This window comes from Diadema antillarum, unplaced genomic scaffold, assembly GCF_040938485.1.
Source record: "Diadema antillarum isolate AM-2024a unplaced genomic scaffold, OU_Dant_1.0 seq00000853_RagTag, whole genome shotgun sequence".
NCBI lineage: Eukaryota > Metazoa > Echinodermata > Echinoidea > Diadematoida > Diadematidae > Diadema > Diadema antillarum.
Window position 1 is genome coordinate 275,001 of NW_027271724.1, and position 24,633 is coordinate 299,633.

Here is a 24,633-nt window from a genome sequence, read left to right on the forward strand (position 1 = left end):
ATTGCAGACAGCAGGTGGCAAGGTGACCGTTGCAACTACTTACATTATTACCACCTCCGAAGGAAATGCACCAGTCCGACTACAGCCATCATCGAAAAATGAGATGGAATGTGGAATGTATTTGGTCGTTTTTGCTCCCAAACTTAACAGTTATGTTGTCAATAAGGCTGCTATCTAGATAATGTCTCACATACAACTGTATCTGGATATTGCGTTGAAAATGATATTTGGCGAGAAACAAAAGCTTGAAATCACAGGAATTCACACTGCTGACAACGGCAGACAGTGAAGGTCAACGGCTCAAATTTTCGTTGGTAGTCTCGTCACGTGATAGTTCTGTATGGATTGTACACGTTCCCTATGACAGCAATTGTGAATGGGTAGTCTAGCTTTACTGCAAATTTGCGTCAGGACTGCTCAACCAATGGACAGGATTCTTATGTCACAAAAATGGGCAGAACCTCTACTTTCTGAAACCGTGCGCCCCAAGTTTGTGCGATCTTCCGTTCTCGAGATATCCCGTCTGGAAGAATTGCAAGACGGCAAAATATGCTCAAATTCGTCAAATTTGGACTGTTCGACATAGACAATTCTACTCATAAGGTACTTTTCTGATCTAATTTGCGTCACTGCTACAAATGTTACAATAAAGATATATACACATAAATAATCCCTTATGTATCACTTTCAGAATCCGGGCGCCCCAAGTTTGCTTCTTAAACAGTTTAAAAGTTATGGCAGATTTTGTGGAAAAATGCGTCGATTTTTGACCCGTTTTTATACGTGTTGTAGCGTTCGCGCGGAAGCGCGGCTTCGCAGATGACCGAAAGTTTTCAATATGTAATAGCTGGCACAAATTGATACATAACATTTGTGTTTGTGTGCATGGGGACGATCCGATGGTTCATACAACAAAAGGGTTTCGTACAATTATTTCTAACATTGTTAAACGTACTCTTCCACATTTACGTAGCATATAATGTGTCTTTATATTTATTTGGATTGTTATCTTGAGAATTGCTAAAAACCGTTATTATGAAAAAGTGGACCTTTCAGAATTTGGGGGGGGGGGGGGGGGTGCGTACGCACCCAACGCACCCCCCCCCCCCCCCCCTGGCTACGGGCCTGATATATATATATATAATTAAGTAAGTTGGTGTATTGGTGTGATAATATCATCAAAAATAAAACTGAAACCAAGATCATGTTGTATTCACCAACAGTTTATGTCGGCACACAAATTTTCGAGCGATTAGCTCTTCCTCAAGTGTTGATACTGAATCAAGATTGTGCTTGTTCTCTCAGTATCAAGACTTGAGAAAGAGCAGATCGCTCGAAAATTTGTGTGCCTAAACTGTTGGTGAATACAGCATGAATTAGTTTCAGTTTCATATACACGAATCTATATCAATCTATCTATTCATCTATCTATCTATCTATCTATCTATCTATCTATATACATGTACATATATATATATATATATATATATATATATATATATATATATATATATATATATATATATATATAAGTATTGGAACAAGTTCACTCGGTTGACAGCAGGTTCATCCGTATTTATTGCTACTCGGAGTTTCATGCCACCTCCATGAGGCGCAATCATCATTTGCCTGATGATCGCGCCTCATGGAGGTGGCATGAAACTCCGAGTAGCAATAAATACGGATGAACCTGCTGTCAACCGAGTGAACTTGTTTCAATACTTATAATAATAATAATGATAAGGTCTTATTTACCTAGGGTAGCCTCTTCAGTGTTGCCACTGCTCTACCAGAGGGCCCTGCTATTATTATTACCCTAGCGTTTTCGAAATAGACTTCTGTCTAAAGCTCTCCCTTTGAGGATATCGAGCACTCTTCATAGGATAGAATCACCAAGTGTGTATATATATATATATATATATATTTATATATATATATATATATATATATATATATATATATATATATATGTATATATATATATATATATATATATATATATATATATATATATACATTGTACATACGTCAAGAGGACCCGCAAGGGGGAGGGGGGGGGGGGGTGGGGAAATACATACATTCATACATAAGTATACCCACAGGGAATAGATAGTCATTTGCAGAAACAAATCCAGGTCGATATGACAGTGCAACATTCTGGAATGTTAAAAGGCAGACGAAGTTCATCGATCATGAGTTCTATGCAGAACCATTTAATAAAAACAAAACAAAGATGTATGGATCAGTTCAAATCACATGATTGACAAGCACCATTATATATATAGAACTCCCTCCATAAAGAGGAAGAAATAATTACTTTAGATTTTTCTGAAAAAAAAAACCCACTGTAAATAGACGTATTAATAAGATGAATTGCTCGAGAAAATGATACAAATCCCTTCCATTGCAATTACCCCTAATTTTCTCTTTCTACCCCTCGCCCTAAATAAGAATGACATCCATTAGACAACCTTACCTCTCGGCTTCAGCACACACACACGCACACACGCACACACACGCAATCACACAAACAAATGGCAAACTTTCTGTCACTATAATGTTAATCATAACTTTGTCTTTGCTTCTTCCCCTAATTTGATTCGTTTCCGTTTATCACCATTCTTTTGTTCTTCTTGTTCTTCTTATTTTCTTCTTCTTTATGCTCTTTACCTAACCATGATTATCATCATCAACGCCGTCGTTGTCGACATCATCATTATCATCACTAAATCCTTGCTCCTCTTCTTTCCTAATATATCACTTGCATAAGACTCAGCAGCATTTTATTTGAGCAGGCAGCCTATGTAGCAGCTATATAGCAATACCTTGGAAGGGTAATTAATGTCCTTTTTTCTTCGGGTGAAGTCATACTGTCCCCAAAAGTAACACAAGAGGCCATACGAATGATATTAAAAAGGATGATCTCAGATTTGGTCAAAAGCCAATCATTAGCCTAGTGTCACACTGTCCCGACATTGGCACTGGATGGCCATAAGAATTTGGAATTTTCAATTCGCGTTAAGTTGGTCCCGAACCTGTTTAAAGGCTGATCAACAGCCAAAGCAAGTATACGAGCTTCTGATAGCAGCCTGAGAAACTCCACCGGCTGTGATACGATGGTTTTAGGATGCCCTCACGAGTATTATGCGATCAGAGCTGAATTTGAACATTCTCTAGCATTCGTACTTAGATTCAAACGTTTCATGACTACCATGTTCTACATTTGCAATGTTTTCTTGTGCACCCTATTTGGATATCATGTATCATTTACTTTTTTACATTTGATGCATTTTCATTGAAAAAAATATGAAATGAATTGAAATTGGAATTCCCTTTGTAGTATGTCCATCTTTGCTCAATTTCTGTGCAGTGCGACGCCTGCAAAGGGCAAGGACACAAAACCGACTAACACGAACACAACATAAATATTCGCAGCATTTTGCCTAAAGATTCAGAAGGAATATGCAGTTGGTCTCGTCTGTGGATTTACTTCTCCAACACATCAAATTTGATTAAAAAAGATTTTGTTTTTTGGTCATTTACCGATACACATAATCTTTATTAAAAAAAAGATTTAGCTCCTAATCTTAAACAATATCAGCACCTGCTTTACACAGATCAACTATTCGTTCATAAATTGATTTATGGAAACAAATACAAATGAACGGGAAAAAGACACATGATAGTATGCAAGTACTCGTCAAAATACTATCAAAAAGTTTTCACTATAAATTTCCGCAAGAATATATCTTGTGTGCTCAAATTCAATGGCATATATATAATATTACTGCTTTCATTCAAGTATTTATGTTTATTCAAGTGAATACAAATATTCAGACACGATTGTTTTCATTTCTGTATCAGGAAGACAGAAATCCTGTTTCGTATTTTCATTCAAAATTTGAAAAACAATATAATAGAAGTGACTACGAAAAATACATTCGTCTAACAAAAAGCCGATTTCTTGACACAAAGACACATGGTGAAGTCAGTCAACATAGGATTTTTACAAGTAGATGAATAACATCTTGGTGAAGGATTGCTTAATTTATATTACTAACAAAACGTATCATTCCTCCCTCGGGACTAATCATATTGTAACTATGACTAGCTATTAATTGACAAACATTATATCCATTCAATTTAATTGAGTAAAAACAAAACAAAACTGTGTTTTCTCACAAAACAAGGATATGGATTATATCTTTATGGTTAACGAAAATAAACAGTGGCAACTAGATTGATTCGAAATTCCAGAACGTTCTAAATTGCATGAAAATAGAACGAGAGGGAGAGAACGTGAGACCTATTTATGCGATTATAAAAATATACAGAAACACGGATAGACGCACACAAACTGACACACTATGCAAAATACCCACACGCAAAGTATGGTGTGATACGGCAGCAACTGAGAAATTTGCAAAAATGAAATGGTCTATCACATTGCAAATGTCAAAAACATATATTGAAATATGAAAGTTACACATCAAAGACACATATACATACACAAACACATCCAATAATGATCAGTTGATCTACACACACACACACACACGCACGCACGCAACGCACACGCGCACGCGCACACACACATACACAATGAAAAATGAAGTCGGAGGTCTTCTACGATTGCACTGTTACATGCCTACAAGTCAGCCTACGTATAATGTGTATTCGTTATTCAAAACACACTTTTCTGTCGGAGACGTTAAGTATTCATAACCACATAGAGTCAAACATGTTGTCAGGTCAAACGTACTAAATTTAAGGATTTCAATCTCATTAGTCGACGCTGATGGACAATTGCAACTGATATGAAATCAAACTGCTACCATGAAATGATGAGGAGAGTACCTTTGTACTCAGAATCGTGGCTGGAAAGCATTATATCATGAGTCATTCTTGAAAATGATGACAAATACTCGTCGACCTAAATGGCCTGTTATATCAAGGATCAATACTCATTCTTCGTTTTATTACGACATTAAACATAACTGTTCTAACAGCCAGAACAGGTGGATTCTTGTCATACTAATGACTCATCCACGATATAAAACGTTTATCATTCGAATGTCAATTTAAATAGGTAGTTGGCAGTCTTTGGTTTCTTAAGAGAAGGCAACATGGCCACATCAACCTGTTAGGAACGTTTACATAATCATATTTACAATAACCTCTTGCCAATTACAATACTCTCTTAGTCTTTCCATCAGATTTCAACCTGCGACATTACTAATAGTTACCTAGGTACAACAATCAATTCACCTACAAAGAGGTGACAACCAGTTCCGGTTGATTGTAAGACCTTTACAATTTGCTGTTATGTTTGAATTAAAGCTATTTGACATGATTTTATCTTCTTTTTATTGCTAGAATTTTTGCATGCATTTTTACTTATTCAACAATCGATATATCTATTTTGCATGATGTATTTCCAATCAATCCCCCATTGGAAAGCCGTACCGCAGCCGCGCAGAGGATACGGCACTTCGCAAAGCATGCCGGGATAGCGGGAAAAATGACCGCTCGACATCAGTCCATTATGCCCTCGTTTTGAGCCTCTGCTGCCGCCAGCATACCGCTGAAGATGGAGCGGGGATTACTGCGCAAGACCGCCGGAGGAGCAAATTCTGCGACCTGTGTTATAGGGGAAAGACAAGGAGAAAGCCAGCGACAGAGATGCTGTTGAATCAACTCTTTGAACACCATGCAGATATGGCAATTTTGGCGCCAAAAAATCACGGAGATTTGGGCGAGAGAGTGACGGACCCTGTTGGGGATGTTCTAGTAAGAAGGATCTACCTCAGAGCTCATACTTACGTCTATGTCTGACGTCAAAAGTATTTAATCATTTGGTATCTACAGGGTGACGGTGGAGATTCACTACAAACATTTACGGATGTTACAAATCCATATAACTCAACAAACCGCCAACAAAGAGTTTCGTCGCAACAAATTTTGAGCATAGTTTATTCAACAATACAGACAAATATAATGCTTCCATTGCTTCAAGCAGACGAAACTACCTTTCACGTTCTTTTGCATGAAAATGTTAATTTATTTACCTCATTTTCTCAAACGGACGAATGTTTCGTGCTTGTAAGAAATGCTACACTAACTGGAATTCATGTTTATAGCTATGACACGATATTCATTCACAAAAGGAAAATGTCTGAAGAAAGAAAATTCCTTTCAAATAAATCACCATTGTTGTGTGCATGATTATAGTATGGCAATACATTTCTGGACCAACTACCTTTACAATAACGAAATATTGATACAAACACACACACACACACACACACGCACTAACACTCACACATACAGACTTTTTTACATTTATTGGAAATAATTTGTATGGAAGTACATCCATCAAAACGAAAACCACGAACACTATACTCTCTATAAGAGTGATTGTAAATACAGAATACTAAAGAGAAATGTCGTCCATCTTACCTTCCCATCATCCATTACGAGTATTTTGTCTGAATCAAGGACCGTGTTGAGTCGGTGGGCGATAGTGAGCGTCGTGCAATCGCTGAAGGCCGATCGGATAGTCTGCTGGATGAGACTATCGGTCTCCGTATCGATAGCTGCGGTCGCCTCGTCCAGAAAGAGGATCTGAAAACGTCGATTTCAAACCAGATTCATTGGATGTATGAATGTATCACACATTATTTTAATGTACTAGACATACAAACCAAAATTAATTGATGTGACTTTGCGTGTATGTTTTGCATATTCCAGTAAGACAGTTATATACATAATATATATATATATATATATATATATATATATATAATATATATACACTTTTTATACTTTTTTCATGATACAAACTCATTACACAGCATAAAGATATCATTTAAGATAGAATACACAGTGATAACTTCACATACATATTCATATAGATGTTCATATTTATCTATACAATACAACTATCATTTATAAATATGTCAATATAGGGTTTATATTTTTGTGTACAGTATTATTTGCAAAAAGAAGCAAATTATTCTTTGAGAGAAGGAGAGGAGGAGAGGAAAAAGAGACTTAAATGATGCAATCAATCTCTTCTTACCTTGCTATTTCTAAGGAGAGCTCTAGACATACATAACAGCTGTCTCTCGCCCACCGAGAAATTGTCTCCCCCTTCTGTCACGGGGGCTTCTAGCTGTTGATCCAAGGCACTTATCTAAGGTGGGAAAAGAAAATCGGTCTCTTAAAGCTTTCTGTGTTATTAATCAATGCAGTAAAGGTGTTATGTATGATGCATTTAAGTGGTAATAACTATAGTTTGGAATGAAATGGCCAATCTGAAACACAGGGTGCTTAATATAGCACTGTCACGCCTGCACTGGTAGCATAAAATACAGACACAATATCCGTGTCAAACAAGAGTACACTTTCAATCTGAAGAAACTTCGCACTTGGAGTTATTAAACGGGGAACTGCTTATGATTAGTCATTATAGTCATCTAGCTAATATTGATGGTTTAAATCAGGTCAAGGAATGACTCTTAAAATTGATATTTTTTAATTTCATAATTATGAGAGCTCTGTCTGGGAGCATCTCATAAACATGTTTGCAATAGCTGTAAGCGTTAACCTATTTTTGTTACTAATATTGCAGCTGCCATGGCAATGACTTGAATGCTCGCTGCTGATTGGCTGTTTGGTTACACCTACCCGCTCCTTCATATACGATTTCTCTAGAGACTGCCACAGCTCCTCGTCCGTGTGCTCATCGAAGGGGTCAAGGTTGTACCTGTCATTGAGAGGGTCAAGTTGGGGCTGATTTGATCTCAAATCTTATCTTTATTTTGCAACAATACACTTTCCCCCAAACAAACAAACAAACAAACAAACGAACAAAAACACTCATCAATGTCTTTGAGGATTTAGTCGAGTGCAAGTTACTGATACCGATTGCAGTAAAGGCTGATTTGAGATTAAATATGTCTTCTGTTTAGTGATTGATTATGTTTTTTTTTTTCATCCAGTAATGTAGGCAGCCATTAATTTATTTTGTTTTATAGATACTTAATCATGTGTTTATTTATCCATTCATCATGTGGCATTTATGTATTTATCATTCATTCACCTTTTTTTTTCTAATGGAACGTTGGAGTGAAAGTTACATTAATGATGCTCAAGCATAGAAGCCAGTCATGATCCGATCATCAACATCATCAACATAATCTTTATTGTCATCACTATCTTTATTCGATGCAATCGTTAACTTTTAACTTACAGGAACAGGATCTGGCATGCAATATTCTTATGGGAAATGGATCAGTGGGGAGGCAAAGGATTAATCATTACTGATTAGCATTATTTCTATAATCATGCCTTGCTATCATCACTATCAGTCATTGCCTGTAGCAGTCTCGTAATTATCATTCAACCTTGAATATGATAATGAGGGCATCATCGGAAAGGCATACACCGTGATCAACGATCATCACCACGTTATTACCTGACGGTGCCGATGAAGAGCACGGGATCCTGTGGGATGATGGAGATCTTCGATCGGAGGTCGGTCAGGCCGATGCGACTGATGTCCACCCCGTCAATGATGATGGAACCCTCATCGGCTTCGACCAGCCGGAAGATCGCTACGCTGATCGTTGACTTGCCTTGATAACAAGGATGACGCAACAGAAAAAGATAATGAATTAAGTGGCTGCATGGGTCTACCTGTGTTATACTCAACACAGGGTTGGGTAAAACTAGTGAATAAAGCTATTCACTCACATTGAATAAATGCGGTAAACTAGTGAATGAATGAGTGAATTAAGATCGAACGATGCATGAATACAGAAAAAAAACCTAAATAAGTAACTTCGAGCATTTCGATTTCAATGATATGACTAAATTCAAATCACTTAATTCTTGTATCGAGTTATTTTTATCGCAACTGATTGACAAAATAAAGTCACGAATGGATTGGCAAATAAACAACTGAGGTCTCTAAAAAAATAAATTTGAAAACATGAAAATGTTACGAAAGAAACTATTACAAAAGCTACAAAAATGAATGCATGAATGAATCAGTCAGTCAATCAATCAATCAGCTGGTCAGTCAGTCAGTCAGTAAATCAATCAATCAATTAATCAATCAATCAATCAATCAATCAATCAATCAATCAATCAATCAATCAATCATTACATTCATCCATCCATCCATCCATCAATCAATCAATCAATCAATCAATCAATCAATCAATCAATCATTACATTCATCCATCCATCCATCCATCAATCAATCAATCAATCAATCAATCAATCAATCAATCAACCAATCAATTAATCACTGTAAAAACATCGGTGTTAGATTTAACACCACGGGTATTAAATCTAACACCGATCAAACTTCAATAAAGGACCACACCCACAGGTGTTAAAAATGCACTGTGATGGTGTTGAAAAGTGTTCACCTGACACTTCGTGGTGTTAATTTGACACTGTACCTGGTGTTATTTTGACACTGTACTGGTGTTAATTCAAAAATGACACCACATGGTGTTGATATGATATTTGCTGGTGTTGATATCAATGGTTTAACACCCGTCCAGCTTCAATAAGGGACCACACCAGCTGGTGTTACTTTGGTGTAAATTTATTTTCACATTTTTTTCAAAAATCTAGTATTTTGATATAAAATTCTTGATCGTCTTGTTTAAATTAAAAATCAACAAGAAGTGCAGTTACCAAGAAACTCTTCAAAAAACAGTTTAAAATTTGGAAATGACACCCGTAGGTGTTAATTTAACACCATAAATGAGCACCGAAAATTTAACACCAGCTCGGTGTTCACTATTTAATACCGGACTTTTTGCAGTGATCAATCAATCAAAGGAGGGGTGAAGAAAACTCAAAGGACATACCGGAACCCGTTCTTCCAACAATCCCAATCTTCTCCCCAGCCTTAATTCTACAGTTCACGTCCTTCAGGACCAGAGGAAGTTCCTCCCGGTACCTCAGGCGGTAGTCCTGAAACTCTATCTCTCCACCAGGGGGCCACGATTTATCCGGACGGTTGTCTTCCACCACCTCCGGCGCCTCGGCCTCTAACGACTGACGTATCGAACATAGACATTGATAACTCGCTGATCACTCATCCTGATAAGGCTTTCAGTAAATTACAAATTACTAATATGATATCTTTCATAAAATCATGTATCTTTCAAAACTACCATTCTGTTTATTAGTGGATGCAGATAGCTAACCTGATATCTAACAAATCATTTCTATGTATGAAATGGATTTTTTTACCCCTCATGTGTTGTCATCTTTTTCTCTGCAACATATCTCATTTATATCTTTCATTTTTATATTCTATCTTATCATTTTCTCTTTACATCAATGCGTGTAGCATGTTTCCATGTATTCATTTATACATTTACTTGATTTTTTTTTGTTTAAGAATTTTTTTACTTCGATTTCACCATCCATAATTATTCCAAACTTGAACATTCTGACATATATTTGCTGCTATCCGTTTGGCACTTAGTTTGTCTTTTATTTTTTATCCATGCAACGATCCAACTGACAAAATACAAGGCATGCATTACACAATTATTGTTTTATCATTTTGTAAGGATACATAGTATAAGGATCATAAAAAATATAACAAAATGTATTTACAATTTCGTAAAATAACCAAGAATAGCAATGTACACTTGGGAAGGCTGACCCCCAAAAATGTAGATATGGAAAAAATTCCACTATAAAGCAAAGCTTGTTAAACGTGGATATCCACCGATGATCAACCAATATAATGTATGTTTGTGTAATTATTCTTTCTCATCAGTGACCATTCTTACCCTGTTATACTGTAATATTCTTTCAGCGGACGTGAAGCGGCCCTCCGTCTCGGCCAGAGTGCTCATGGTCAGCTGAAACATGCCCGTCATCTGACCAGAAGTGAGCGAGATGGACAGAGGAAATTAATTATGCTTATTCTGACGCTATACGCGATGATCCGATGTTAGCTGGACAGTAAATAATTTGAAGGTTCACCGTTCGTTTCTTTGTCTTATAAATAGCATGACATCAAAATGTCTGGAAAAGGATGGAACCACTTTTCTCGGTCTATTCACATGTGACCATGAAATAAAAAAATAATGCGGGCGGAACTCCTTGATCATTCTCTATTCCTAGATGACTTGATATTTTGTTGATAAAATAAAGGTTGGCGAACTCTTTTCGTAAATCTCTGCCTCTGGGTCTTCATCTTATTTTTAAGCATGAGTTACTATAATGGCGTGAATGGCTTTCCAAACTTGTTCTTTCTTTTCATTCTGCTCGTTAACTCATTCATTCTTATCACCTCCTCTACATTACAGGTCTGAGATTTTAGTTTTGTTCAGGTCCCAGTCACCACATTAAACGTGTTTTGACGCTGTATGTTTTCCAACCAATTCAATTTACGTAATTTTGATTACTTATTACTTTTTTAGTAACAAGTAATATTTATTAATCATTGTCAGTGTTTCACTGGAGAGAGCAAAGATTTCTCCTTCATAATTAAAATATGACCTCTCCAATGATTGTAAAGAGTTGTTCATATTTTTGCTCGCAGAATTTTCAAAACCTCTTTCTCCCTATATCTTGAATTGGCAAACACATTTCAGAAGATAAAGATGCCTGTTTCTCTATAAAAGTGTCCGTTTTGTTTTAAACCTTTTTGATTTCGGGCAGATTTCATGAATGTAACCAGTTCTATCTCATCTTTCTCCAAAATAATCATGAGCTGCAAAAACTCAAAGTTACCAGTCTAGTGGGAATTTCTGACCACTTGTTTAAAAAGAAAGTAATCAAAATCGGATTTAAAGTGAGAAAGTCATGAAGTTTCAAAGATTTGCAAATTTTTGAAAAACAGTTCTCGAACAGTTGATATGAAATATACAAATGAGTAAGCTCATCACTTCAACATCTCACGATCTTCCATTGATCGTGTACAAGAATATGGCAAAAATTATATTTTTCTGCTGCGAAGGTGTAAAACGTAACATCATTTGTGGCTGAATAACTCTGAAATAATCGTCACTCAGATATATTAGCCTTTGAGACTGGAGCGTAATTGCATTTGAACAAAATAAAACTCGGAAATGTCTAACTTTCATGAACAAACTACATGGCACGTCGGTCCTTTTAATTCTCAGACTGATTTCTAACTGGTGCAGAATTTCCCTTTTATGAAATTTTATGAGGATAGAATGATTATTTCAGCAGTTAAATGGTCACGGGATTTGATGGGTTAAAATGAATAGGGCGGGGCATTTCTTTACATCTCTACTGACCTGTATGGCGTAAGACACTGCCAGACCGGCCAGTGTGGGTGGGATGTTGGTGAGCACAGCCATCAGATTCGTGGCAGTAATGATGAGGACGACAAGGAATTCGAGCCGGGCCCCGGCCCATCGGTTGGCCATCCGAAACAACATCAGTGGGTAGGCATTGACGTCCAGTAAGTCGACAAACCTGCATAGACACGTCAGTAAAATTCCCACTCATGAAAAACAAAGGAGATTGATGTGTGTTGACAAGAATAATTAATAAAACATGAAATGACTACATGAATGAATAAGGCGTATAATAAATGAGCGAATGAATGAATGAAAGAGTGGAAGATGGAATGATTAAACAAGTATCCCTGTATACACACTGATTTGATATAAAAGATTATATTTTTTTGAGATTATACTTTAGATTATACCATCTTGAAGGACCAGTTTTTCCTTAACAGCTGTGTATAAAATACCATACGAACTTTGAATTCTAATCACACTTTGAAGGATAATTTCAACACGCTATCTAGATTCTACAACCTCTGTCTTTTTAGTGGGTCCCTCCATTTTTCGCACTTTACGCAAGGTTATACATGTACTTTATTTCGACCACTTCTGTTTCTTTTTTACGACAATGTACAATTACTATAAGGTTCCTCAATTATTGTATAGTCTTTTCATTCTACAATGTTCTTTTCACGTTATGTTGTTATCAAAAGAAGTGAAACATATATGTTTTGTCGACAAATGAAATAAACTTTGAATTGAATTGAATTGAATTGAATAGATAAGCAAAGTTAATAGGGAAACACGTGACAAGAATGAAACAACATAACAAATCAACTCCGTATATGCAGGAATGTAGTAGAGAAGATCGAGGGAAGGAAAGTGAGGCGCCTTGTTTAGCTCGTCCACACTGTGCCTTGTTGAGGACAAAAGAATATACGGTGTAATATTATTTAAACTTGCCTTTGTACCTTGATAAGAACGAGAAAGCAAGACGGACACATATTATGTTGCCCCGTATCATTCGCTTTCAACGTTACATTAAACTGCATTATTTTGTGCAACTCCATGAAAAATTGATATCTTTTTATCGTATTTATTACTTTTCTATTTGTTTTTTTCAAGGACGATGCTTTCCCAGCCATGGTGATAACAACTGAAAAAGAACAGCACGTCGAAATCATTCCATAATTGACCTAAAGAGCTTTTTATAGACGTTCTAGCATTACCATCTAAGTCGTGGTTATTGATCTATTTTGACATGGGAAGGGCAGCGTACCCATTTATAATATCTTCAGCTGATTTTATTTTCGCATCGGAAAATTTGATCTGCACAGACAGATTACAGTGACTACAGTAGTTACTTTTGACCTAGCAAAGACCCTTAAGTGATATTTGATCATACTCAAAGGTCATTCCACCCATCTTTGACCTCCTTCATGATAGCTTTTCACGATGTCGCGGAGAAACTGAGACGAGAAGGTGCCTCATCTTATTTTGGGATTTACGACTTAACAACCTTGTTTTTATGTATAGGCCCTATCATATTTCTTCTACTTTGCAAGATTTTAGTCACCAATGCGCTGACAACAGACCATTAGGTTTATTTTCATATCGAGACAGTTGCATCTTTGGGTGAATATTTCATCTAAATTGTACTTTGTGTTTTTTGTGTTTGTATGATTTCCCTTTTCCTCTCATGGCTTCTTCTTGAGAATATGAAAACAATTGAAATTGAAAGATTACATTTATTTTCCATGCAAATTTAAAAAAAAAGCTCCTAATGGCTAACGGTATAAAAAGTGATCCTTAGATTGGCAACATACTTCTAAAGATCACATTTCCCGCTTTCTTTCAGATTTTGTGTAGATATAATGTATCTTCACAATTTCATCTCATCTTTCTCCAATGAAACATAATGCAGTAAGATTTAGAGTTGCCAATGTAATGACGATAAAGTGATAATTATTGTAGCAAAGACTGGTAGCCTTGTAGAACAAGGTATGGAGTGGGCGCCCTACTTTCCAATACTTCTTCTCTGCTACACTCTTGCATACGGTGATGCTGATTGCTATGTTGTTCCGTTCTTGCGGTGCGTTTCCCTGTCAACAACTTGACTTTAATATCCAAATATAACCGGCGTATTTGATTTTTCCTTCAAAATATCTCAAGGACTGGATGGGTTGAGCAAAACGCGCCCATGAAAACGCGCAGGAACGAGCTAAGCTCACCACTTACCGATTGATAACCTCCTCGGTCTTGTTGTAGGCGTGGATGGTGGAGAGCCCCATGGCGGTCGAACTGATGTGTGAGAACCACGGCGATCGGCTGACGTTCTCAAGCTGCTTGATGTCGTTGACGCCCATGCGGTAGAAGGCCATGACGAAGTAGAACACGAGGATGACGGGCACGAACATGATGAGGAAGTAGGGGAAGACCACGGAGATCATGATCATGGCCGAGAGGATCAGCGACATGCTCATCAGAGTGAGCTCGAGGTTGATTGGGAGTAAGACGTCGACTGCGTTTGGATTGCATGGGAAGAAGAAAAATATCGTAACAGTTCAAGCCCACACCATTTTATAAATTGACTTCATAAATACAATAGTAGCAAAAAAAGTTGCACAAATTATGTAGAAGTTGGAGTTATAAAAAAGTAACGGCATTTGCCAGGGTCACGTATATCAAATAAATTTGGTCGCATAGCAACGAGATATTTAAATAAAAAAAAAATATGTCATCAGCTTACAACTTTCCCACTGGTCTGTGCATACTAATGTCATGAGAATCCTGTCATAGCAACGCCAAATTACTGAGATGACTGTTACAATGAACAATGATGTTCCATTTTACAAATAAGAAGAATATCCATTCATCTGTTCATTTTTAACTGTTGTGAACCACAACAAGAGGGGACCTCAAAATCGAATTTAATCACCCCTTTAAAACTGAATAAAACGTGAACACATTATCTGTGTGATTTCTAACTTCACTCCAGAACGTATAACTGTGTACTTTCTTTTTGATCGTTTGAAAGATGACCCGGAAGATGTTATGTAAGTACTTCCGGATTCAAGCTACCCAATGCTGCTCACGTTCGTCCATGTCTTTCGAGAACCGATTGAGGATTCGTCCGGTGGGCGTGGTATCGAAGAAACTCATGGGACTTCGCATCACCTTCCGTAAGAGCGTATTGTGCATCGTAGAGGACGCTTTTAAAGTTAGCTGTGATATGAACAGAGAATGAGGTTTAGGTACGGATTAAAAATCTATATTCAAGATACTATTCAACTCCATTCTGTGCACCCACGCCTGCAACTGCTGCATGCACTTGATCTCTCAATTTTTCGCCAAATATTCCTTTTATGAGGCCCCATCCATTTCCATCCTAAAGCGCTTACAATGACGGTCTCCTGCGCGTTCAATTATATCTCTCATTTACTGGAAAAATATCTTCAATTACAGTATCTATCTTATTTACATGTTTTGTATGTTTGTTGTATGATACTAATGATTATGCTTACTTACACTGTACTTGTACATATCATATTATCTATTTGTTATGATATTAACCAGTGCATTTGTCATTCTTTGTATCTTTGAAATTAGTGTTGAATTTGTATTTGCTTGAATGCGGAAATAAACCAAACCACGACAAAGAGACTTGCAACCACAAAACACGAACGATACCATCATTCCTTTATCTAGTAACTAAAAAATGAATGCTTCAGATTGAAACACGATGATCCTCATATTCCGCATTTGCTCTGCAAAATGATGTAATCAAAATTACAATTGAGGCAAGTTCAGTTCATCGTGACATAATTATTTTGTCAGATATGTTCTCACTGAGAATTAGATACGACTTCGGCTAGTATCATTATTATCATTAGCGAGCTTTAGATTTGCGACGCGAACGCTAAGACGACGCAGCCTTTTGGGTTGAACAATGGAAACGCCTGGCTCTCGCATGTGCGGAACACCATTTTTAAGCCTAATAGCGTCGTCTTTAGCGTTCGCATCACAGATCTAAAGATCGCTAATTATTATCAGATGAGCTGTGCATTTTAAATCGTAGAGACCATTGTTTTACCTTCACGTAGAGAACGCTCTTCAACAGTGCAAGGACGAAAATGAAGAGCAGCGAGCCGCCGTACACACCCATGTAGAATCCCAGCTGAGGATCGTTTACCAACGTGGGCTCCAAGCCGTCTGTCGTTTCGTTGTACTATAGGGAGAAAGAAAATAATTATGATCTCGCGCTCCTTCTTGTTATTCCATTCCATAATCGTAATAACGCAAATGTAAATGATTAGAAATAATATCTCAATGAAAATGAATATCATCATTAGACAAAATCTTTTCAATATTATTTGTAATCGTCAGAATGGATGAATTGACTGTAAGTCCCAGTAATGTCAAGCTCTGATGGGGCTAACTAAACACAGCCCTGTCGCTGCACACAAATGTCGCATGGCGTCTATGATGGGACATGAAATAGAGTATTAAAAAAATTACGAAATGACGTCATACAGACGTCATGCATCTATGATCACACTGAAATTATGATCATGCCACCAGGAGTAATAAGAAATAAATGACACAAGTTTCAATCTTAAGAGATGAGAATATTTGAGATATGCTCTGCAGATAATATGGAAGAAATATAGATGCTAATGTAGAAAAAAGATTATAGTATCAATAGGTGAACCGACAGGAGATATATCACCTCATATGACATTCTCGCATTGCTTCTTGCTACTTGATTCGGTATAAACGATATAGTTTAAATGAGCAGAAACGAAATGTGAATGAAAGTGGAAATGCAGTTCTGTCGGGACACAAAATACACCACCAAAAGATATCAGCTGTTCAGTGATAGATACTGACCGATCTGTTCCCGCTGGTGTCGATCCAGTAACTGAGCCACCACGTGTTGAAGCTGAGCAGGCCGATGACGACGGCGTATGAGAAGAGGATGAAGAAGGCGTTGAAGTACCCGCCCATTGCCTGGATGTAACCATGGTAAGTCTGCCACTTGAGGTTACCGCTTGACCGCTCTTCCGATGAGGTCAGCTGGACAGCTTCCGGGCCGAAGGGAGAGGATGGGTTTTCGATACATTATTATCGTATGCATCGGCAGCAGTTTTCGCTCTCATTTGGACAACTGAATCAATCTCTATATTTCCTTCATATTATGGGGCATATAAAATAAAATAAACAACAACAACAACAACAACAACAACCATAATAACAACAACAGACACCCGAAGATATAAAGAATGAAATTTGGACGTTCTATGTTTTTCTTCGCGAGACAAACAGTCACCACCTCAACTCCATAAAACTCTATCACGATGATCAACATCTTCAGAGGTTAAAGGAAGTACTCTTTATTTCAAAACAAGAATGCTCTTTCAAGTTAATCTGTCCAAGGGGGTGTTGCAAGAAAGTTGCAATCCATTGCAACTTGCAACTGATTGTCACTGGCCAATCAAAATCATTGTTGCATGCATGTCTTCTTAATAGGGCAGACCCTGAGCCAATCAGAATGGTTGTTTCAAAATTAGCAATTATTTGCAATTGATTGCAACTTTCTTGCAACACCCCACAAGACTCAGATATATGGCAAAGTCAGTGATTTACCTTCATGAAAGGAAGCCACACTTTCAGCATCTATATCACTCCGAACACTGCGACTCATAGACTTCTGGCGACTCATTTGTCTGCAGAAAAAAAAATAGGACCCAAATTAAACAGAAATGAATATGGAATTGAAAGAGGAAGAATGGGAATAGGAAGGAAAAGAATGAATTCAACAGAAAAAGACAAATCACCATGGCATGGAGAAATGATTATGTTCTTAATTTTACAATGTATCTACTTCATGTGATTTAAAAAGAAAGTGAAATAGCATCACCATTTGATCCTAATTAAATGTTGTAAAGCTATTATGTAAGCTGCGAAGACGTATGCACATAATCTTTCCATACATGATTGTGTTAAACTTTTCTGCAAGGAGACAACAATAAGTAGCGACTAAAATAAAACACTCCAATCTGAATGAAAAACAAAAATGTTGATCTGACATAAGCCTTCATAATCAATACATTATGACTAGAATGAATAAAATAAAGGCCTTAATATATAATCATTGTGAGGATGAAGGTCTTCAAATTAACCTTCTCAAGTTTGGTGACATGGGTTCATCAATATTCTCCTCCTCCTCCTCCTCGGGTTTGGCGTAGTGGGTGGTGATGAGACGGGCGTACTCCCCTCCACTCTCCATTAGCTCCTTGTGTGTGCCCCGCTCAGCTATACGACCCTCTTGTAGCACCATGATATTATCGCAATCCTGTAGGAACTACGGAGGGGGAACGGAAGGGGAGGAATTGTACCGCATGATACAGGAATTTTCTTGAAAAGCAGAACAAAGTTTATCTATGCCACCACGTCTATGGCTGAAAAGTCTATTGCAGAACAATATATATATATTTTCAAGTCACTGTCTGGTGAAAAGCTTGTCGATGTGATTATCATTTGCTCTAAATTATTTGGTCTAAATAGATATCCGTGCTTCACATTTCCCTATACCTGATTTTATTCTGGGACCTTAACAAACTTTGTGTTTTCTTTTTGTGTAGGCCCCATCTTCTCTTCCTTGTTAAGATTATAGTCCAATACCACAGGAGACAGACCATTATATTCATATCGAGATAGTTGTTCATTCAGGTAACGATTTCACCTATTGTAATTCGAACCTAGTAATTCATCTTATCGTATTTCATAGACAATTACTTTTTTGTATGACATTCTCTTGAAAAATACAACAAATTGAAATTGAAATCGAAAAATTGAAAATGTATTCTTGTTGAAAACCTGCGGTCCAAAGGAACTTGAATATTGTGTAGGTGTAGGGAAAAGGTAAAACCTGTACCATCTTAATAAGGTGTTTATTCTTTCCCATAGGACTCAGTTGTTAGAATTGCCAATTTGTAAACCATCTGGGAAATCACACTGTCTATGGCGGCTTTGAATTTGTCTAATGAGTTTGGTTTGCTCAATTGGTCTGCTGCCCTCACCTGCAGCTGATGTGTCATGAAGAGAACCGTCTTCTTCAGGAGGGCACCCTTGATGCACCGGTTGAAGATCTGCTCGCCGACGTGCGCGTCCACAGCGCTGAGCGGGTCGTCGAGCAGGTAGACGTCGTGATCAGCGTACACGGCCCTGGCCAGACTGATTCGCTGCTTTTGACCCCCGCTCAGGTTAATGCCCCTCTCACCAATCTGCGAAAAATGGCAAAAACCGTGATAATTTCTTCACCAACTACACACTACCCCATTAGGTTCCCTTTTTGCCGAGTGTGGTGGTGGTCTAATACTATAAATGGGGCTCAGGATATCCCATACAGGTTCCCTTTCTGCCATCAACAACGGTGGTATATTCCCAAACTCCAAATGGGGCTCAAAATATTCAAAACAGCTCAGATGATATCAACCTTAAAATTACGTGATTATAAGATTCGGTATCTGTATTCATGTAAGGCTACGATGTTCGATTTATGAACTGAAGTGCTTTTCCCCCCATTCCCTTTTGGTAGTGGTGGTGGTGGTGGTGGTGAGGAGGGGGGATCACCTCTTACTGTTTTGATAGGAAGGAACATATACAAACTCGCACACACACACACACACACACACACACACACACACACACACATATACACAAATAGGCTTATACAAAGTGGCCACAAATCGAGCTTCAATGTTCAAGTAGCTCGATTCTTTGCTAAGATCCGGGTATGAGACTTTTGTTACGTCATCAACCAAAACACAACTCAGTGCGCCGTAATCTGATGCTAACAAAAAGCCCCCAAATCACGAAGAGCAACTAAAACAGGACTTACCTCTGTCTGGTCTCCGTCCAGAAGGATCTCCATGTCCTGCTGTAGGCTGCAGGCCGTCAGCACCGCGTCGTAGCGCTGCGGATCCATCTTGCTACCGAACAGGATGTTCTCCTGGACCGTGGCGTTGAAGATCCAGGCCTCCTGCGCCACGTAGGCGAACCGTCCCCGGACCTTACATGACCCGCTGGTCCTCTCCATCTGGCCCAAGATGGCGGAGATGAGAGAGGACTTGCCGCTACCCACCAGTCCGCACACACCGGTCAGTTGACCCTGGGAGGCGAAGGGTTAATAAGTATTGAATAGCAAATTATTGTGTTCATAAGAATGTAATTAAACATAAGAACTCCTTCCTTGGAACAATTAAACCAAAACGTCACTTACCACTCGAAAAGTGAGGAAAGTGTAGGATCAATGTCATCGTATATATCAAACATACGCGATGTTCCAAGAAAATGAGATGTAACAATTTTTTTTTACATTGGAGCTTTACGAGAATCCATATGAACGAATAGAAAGAATTCTGTAATACTTTACTCACTTTCTTCAAATTGAACGTGATGTCAAACAAGGCCGGAGTAAGCTTGCTCTTGTCGTACTCAACAACTGAAGAGTCAGACGTCGAGCGATTGTTTGAAGAGTTTGCGTTGAGGATCTTGTCGTTTGCTTGTGGCTTTGTATCTGTGAATGATCACGAGATGAACAGGAATTTAAATCAAGTATGTCATATAGAAAATTAATTAAGTGATCATCGCTTACAGGACGTTCAATATTGGGGCATTCTATTGAAAAAAATCCATTGAAAATATTCATGTTGTGATTGTGACAGTTCAAGCTTTCGGAATGACGTGACAATTCGTGTGAGGCAGGGAAGGGGTTGAATTTCATTTTGAGTCCACTTTAGAGGATGCTCACATCACCATTTCACTGAATTAAAGAAAATGAAGGAAAGAAAGAAGGAAGGAAGAAGAAGAAGGGGGAGAAGAAGAAGAAGAAGAACAAGAGGGGAAGAGAAGGACAAAGACGACTACTAGTATAATTATAATCTTTAATATCTTTCGGAAGAACTTTATGGAAGCATCTCTGTGGAACTTCAGGTTGATGAGCAATAAATCCCTTAGCCCTTTTTGTGCCAGAGACATTCGACAGTGTGTATTCAACACAATGGATTTTTCTGTGTCAATCAGCACTCACATAGAGCATACAAAGCGTCTTTATAAAGATAAATGTATGTCATAAGTGATATCCCCACCACTATAATGCCAGGTCATGTGAATCGAAGGTACTTGAGAGTGTACTCATTGGCTCTCTACCTGTAGGATATATATCATACATTAAATGGCGAGTTCCTCATCTCTCTTTCAGCCTACCAAGTCCATCAACGCTTCCGTTAACGGGCTTTGTTTTCCCGCCATTCTTATCAGACGACGACGAGTTCCGTTTCTTTTGGTCGTTCTTCCCGCCTTTTTCTTCGACGTCGCGATGCGCCGGGATGACGTCCCAACAGAAGGTAGCCTTCGAGATCTCGATCATGTTCTCACTCGTGTCCTCCAAGGGTTCGTTCGGCTTCATCTTTTCCAGCACCAGGATGGCCTGAAAATCGAGTAATGACGTCATCACTGGATACTGAATATTCACTAAGTACCGATGCTTGCAAATCATTGGTATTTGTCATTGATTACTAATGACAACTTCAGGTTGTGATATCAAACACGGTCTCTTCAGAATATGTATATAGCAAAAAAGAAAACGAGGAGTAATCATAATAGAAGAGAGAGAGAGTAGCGCATTCCGCAAAGAATGATGACACAAGATAATTTGTCCCTTAATGTACAGTACTTCATTTTTTTTTAATATTCGTGCACGCATACACTGAAGTGTATGTATCTTTTGTTTGCATATAATGCATCTAAGTAAAAACATTGTTATTGCTGAAAGTTTAGATGGTTGAATGATAATTTAATCTTCATTTTTCCTGTTTAAATGGCCTAATGGTATAATTGGTATAATTCATGCTTTAAGTAGATTTCATTAAAATGCAAGAAATGCAACTTTGAACCAAACTATAAATAGATACCGAGCATCCAAAGAATAACAGTTTTTACCCATATCGGTCAAGCTTCTTCAGACTCTCAACGCAGCGAATTATGAGAGTATATAAAGATATTAGGACATATTAATATATAGACACATAAGAATATATATATATAAACATATAAGCATAAGAATATACAGTATATATGAATATACGAATATATGAATATATGAATTCTGAATATATATTTAGTTTGCTATGTTAGATTGGATCGTCTGCTCACCTGGAGACGTCCAAGAGCCACTCCTGCCTCGGCCAGCATCCTCACGGCAAAGGGTGTGGGACCAAGGACCACTCGCATCACGTTCAGAAGAGCGATCAGGGTAAAGGCCTGTGAGAGAACGAGCAGAGACCAGGGAGAATTAGACGAAGACTGACTAAACTTTCCTCTCATAATTAGACATTAGGGAGCTTTAGATTTTAGACGCGCGGACGTTCAGAGGGGGAAAAAAAATGTTCTGAGCGTGCGCAGAAGCGCGGGTCAAGTTGACGCACGCTTCTGCGCACGCTCAGAACATGTTTTTTTTTTCCCTCTGAACATCCGCGCGTCTAAAATCTAACGCTCCCTATTCACTGAAACGAAACATAGTAATGGGTTCGGGATGGGATACATTCTAGAAGCATATGAATCGAATCTAAGTAAAAAATGTTGCGTTTTGATCATATTTTAAAGTCTTGACGTCACATATAAAATTTGTATAGCACATTGTTGTCACAACGTTACGTACATTTATTTTTTTATTCATACATCACATTTATGTTTATTACATTTTTGTACTTTTTTTGGTGTCATTATGTACTCAATTACTCAAATATTTCATCGTACACGGTGTGTTACCGATTTGTTGGAGATGAAATAATACAGCTTGAACTTGAAGCTATGTAATATTGGTACATCTTGGAACTATGCTTGTGGTATGAATTATTAGATATCAGTAGTCAGGTTTAATTTGATTACTGGGTAAAATGCTAGAGCTGCATTACATTCATATTAATTGCGTGCGAACAAATGGCTTTTAAATATGGTAAGGCTTCAATACAAGCTCTGGTTATTTTGTGACTTTTATAGCACAAATAACAATTTGTTATAGCAAAATACAACATGATATGAAGCACAAGACAACCTTTCAAGTGGAAACATTAGATTGTGAAATATTCATAATTGTGTGTAGCATTCAATTCAATTCAATTCAAATGCAATTTTATTTCCAATAGCGCATGTTTGTTGTTGATACATTGAGAGGCTCTTTGCAGAAAACATTTTAAATACACAAGAATCAGATTATTTCAGAGCAAAATAATCCTGAGAAGTACAATAAAAGAAAGACGAAAATACAGTTATAATAACAATAAAGAAAAAAAAAACAACCTCTGCATTGCAAGTCAATGGGACAACTTTCCAGCAAAGTCTACTCATGACCTTTGATCACACTTCAACAGCAAATATAAATAAGCCGAAAATTGTTTTTCAACGCCGGAGCTGTGTTGACTTTGGAGGAGTGCCGCCGGTCACCCGGCTTCAGTCACGAACGAATCGAAATAGAATCAAATATTTTGATTAAAAAAAAACAACAACAACCCGGTTTTATTTGACCTTACTTCTTGGTAGAAGAAAAGGACATCATCAATATGTATATATTTTTTCTTTTCATTTTTTTTTTTGGTGCTATCCTACAAAGCGGATAAATCGCAAACACTTTCGATACGAAACCCTCGAGTATTGCTCAATACGTTGTTGTACTCACAGGAACTCCGCCATATGACTTGTCTAGTGCACGAGTTAGTATGTCGACGTTCTTCTGGCACTAAGCCAAGCTACATTTACTTCGATGTAGATATGAAGTATATTTGTTTCAATTCTTTAAGGCAAATTAATCGATCACAAACATTTACAAACGATTATGAAACCGTATCTGAAATCATTTGGTCTGTCACATCGAAAGTTTTGAATAATTTCATCATAACTCGTTCAAAGAAGTTGAACGGTAATGGGTAGAAACTATGATTGAATCAATAATCTACTGAGAATTTTAGTTAAGAATAAGTAGTTAAAGTACTAATCAGATAGCTATTACGAAGTCTTGTTATCATTTTTTTTTTAATGTGGGGGTCTGTTATTATCGTTTGTTAAAAGGCAAGAAGATTTTGTGGTTCTGCTTTCACTTTGATATGATTAGTTCATTTTCTACCATCTGTTTTATGTCCACTTTTGTTTTGTTGAACATAAAAGACGCCGAAATCAAAATTGTATTCGGATTTGAATGGAATGAATTTGAATTTTCGGTTAAGAATAAACCAGAATTAGATTTACAGATGATTTTCAAAACTGAATTTGA

General features: G+C 37.5%; 1 protein-coding gene across 1 annotated transcript in view; it reads right to left on the reverse strand.

The window, feature by feature from the left end:
* Window positions 1-4,775: 4,775 nt before the first annotated feature.
* Window positions 4,776-24,633, reverse strand: part of LOC139740395 (ATP-binding cassette sub-family C member 5-like) — a 50,054-nt gene continuing 30,196 nt past the window's right edge. Inside the window, exons 12-30 of the mRNA XM_071650987.1 lie at window positions 22,521-22,628; window positions 21,573-21,795; window positions 20,744-20,883; window positions 20,206-20,475; window positions 19,385-19,588; window positions 18,485-18,666; window positions 17,949-18,028; window positions 17,193-17,386; window positions 16,396-16,530; window positions 15,398-15,527; window positions 14,541-14,823; window positions 12,309-12,489; window positions 10,830-10,919; window positions 9,891-10,080; window positions 8,480-8,639; window positions 7,690-7,768; window positions 7,082-7,195; window positions 6,460-6,624; window positions 4,776-5,640 (exon numbers count right to left, since the gene is read on the reverse strand). Of these exons, the coding sequence (XP_071507088.1) occupies window positions 5,536-5,640; window positions 6,460-6,624; window positions 7,082-7,195; window positions 7,690-7,768; window positions 8,480-8,639; window positions 9,891-10,080; window positions 10,830-10,919; window positions 12,309-12,489; window positions 14,541-14,823; window positions 15,398-15,527; window positions 16,396-16,530; window positions 17,193-17,386; window positions 17,949-18,028; window positions 18,485-18,666; window positions 19,385-19,588; window positions 20,206-20,475; window positions 20,744-20,883; window positions 21,573-21,795; window positions 22,521-22,628 (3,033 nt within the window). The 3' untranslated portion in view covers window positions 4,776-5,535. The remainder of the gene's footprint in view (window positions 5,641-6,459; window positions 6,625-7,081; window positions 7,196-7,689; window positions 7,769-8,479; window positions 8,640-9,890; window positions 10,081-10,829; window positions 10,920-12,308; window positions 12,490-14,540; window positions 14,824-15,397; window positions 15,528-16,395; window positions 16,531-17,192; window positions 17,387-17,948; window positions 18,029-18,484; window positions 18,667-19,384; window positions 19,589-20,205; window positions 20,476-20,743; window positions 20,884-21,572; window positions 21,796-22,520; window positions 22,629-24,633) is intronic.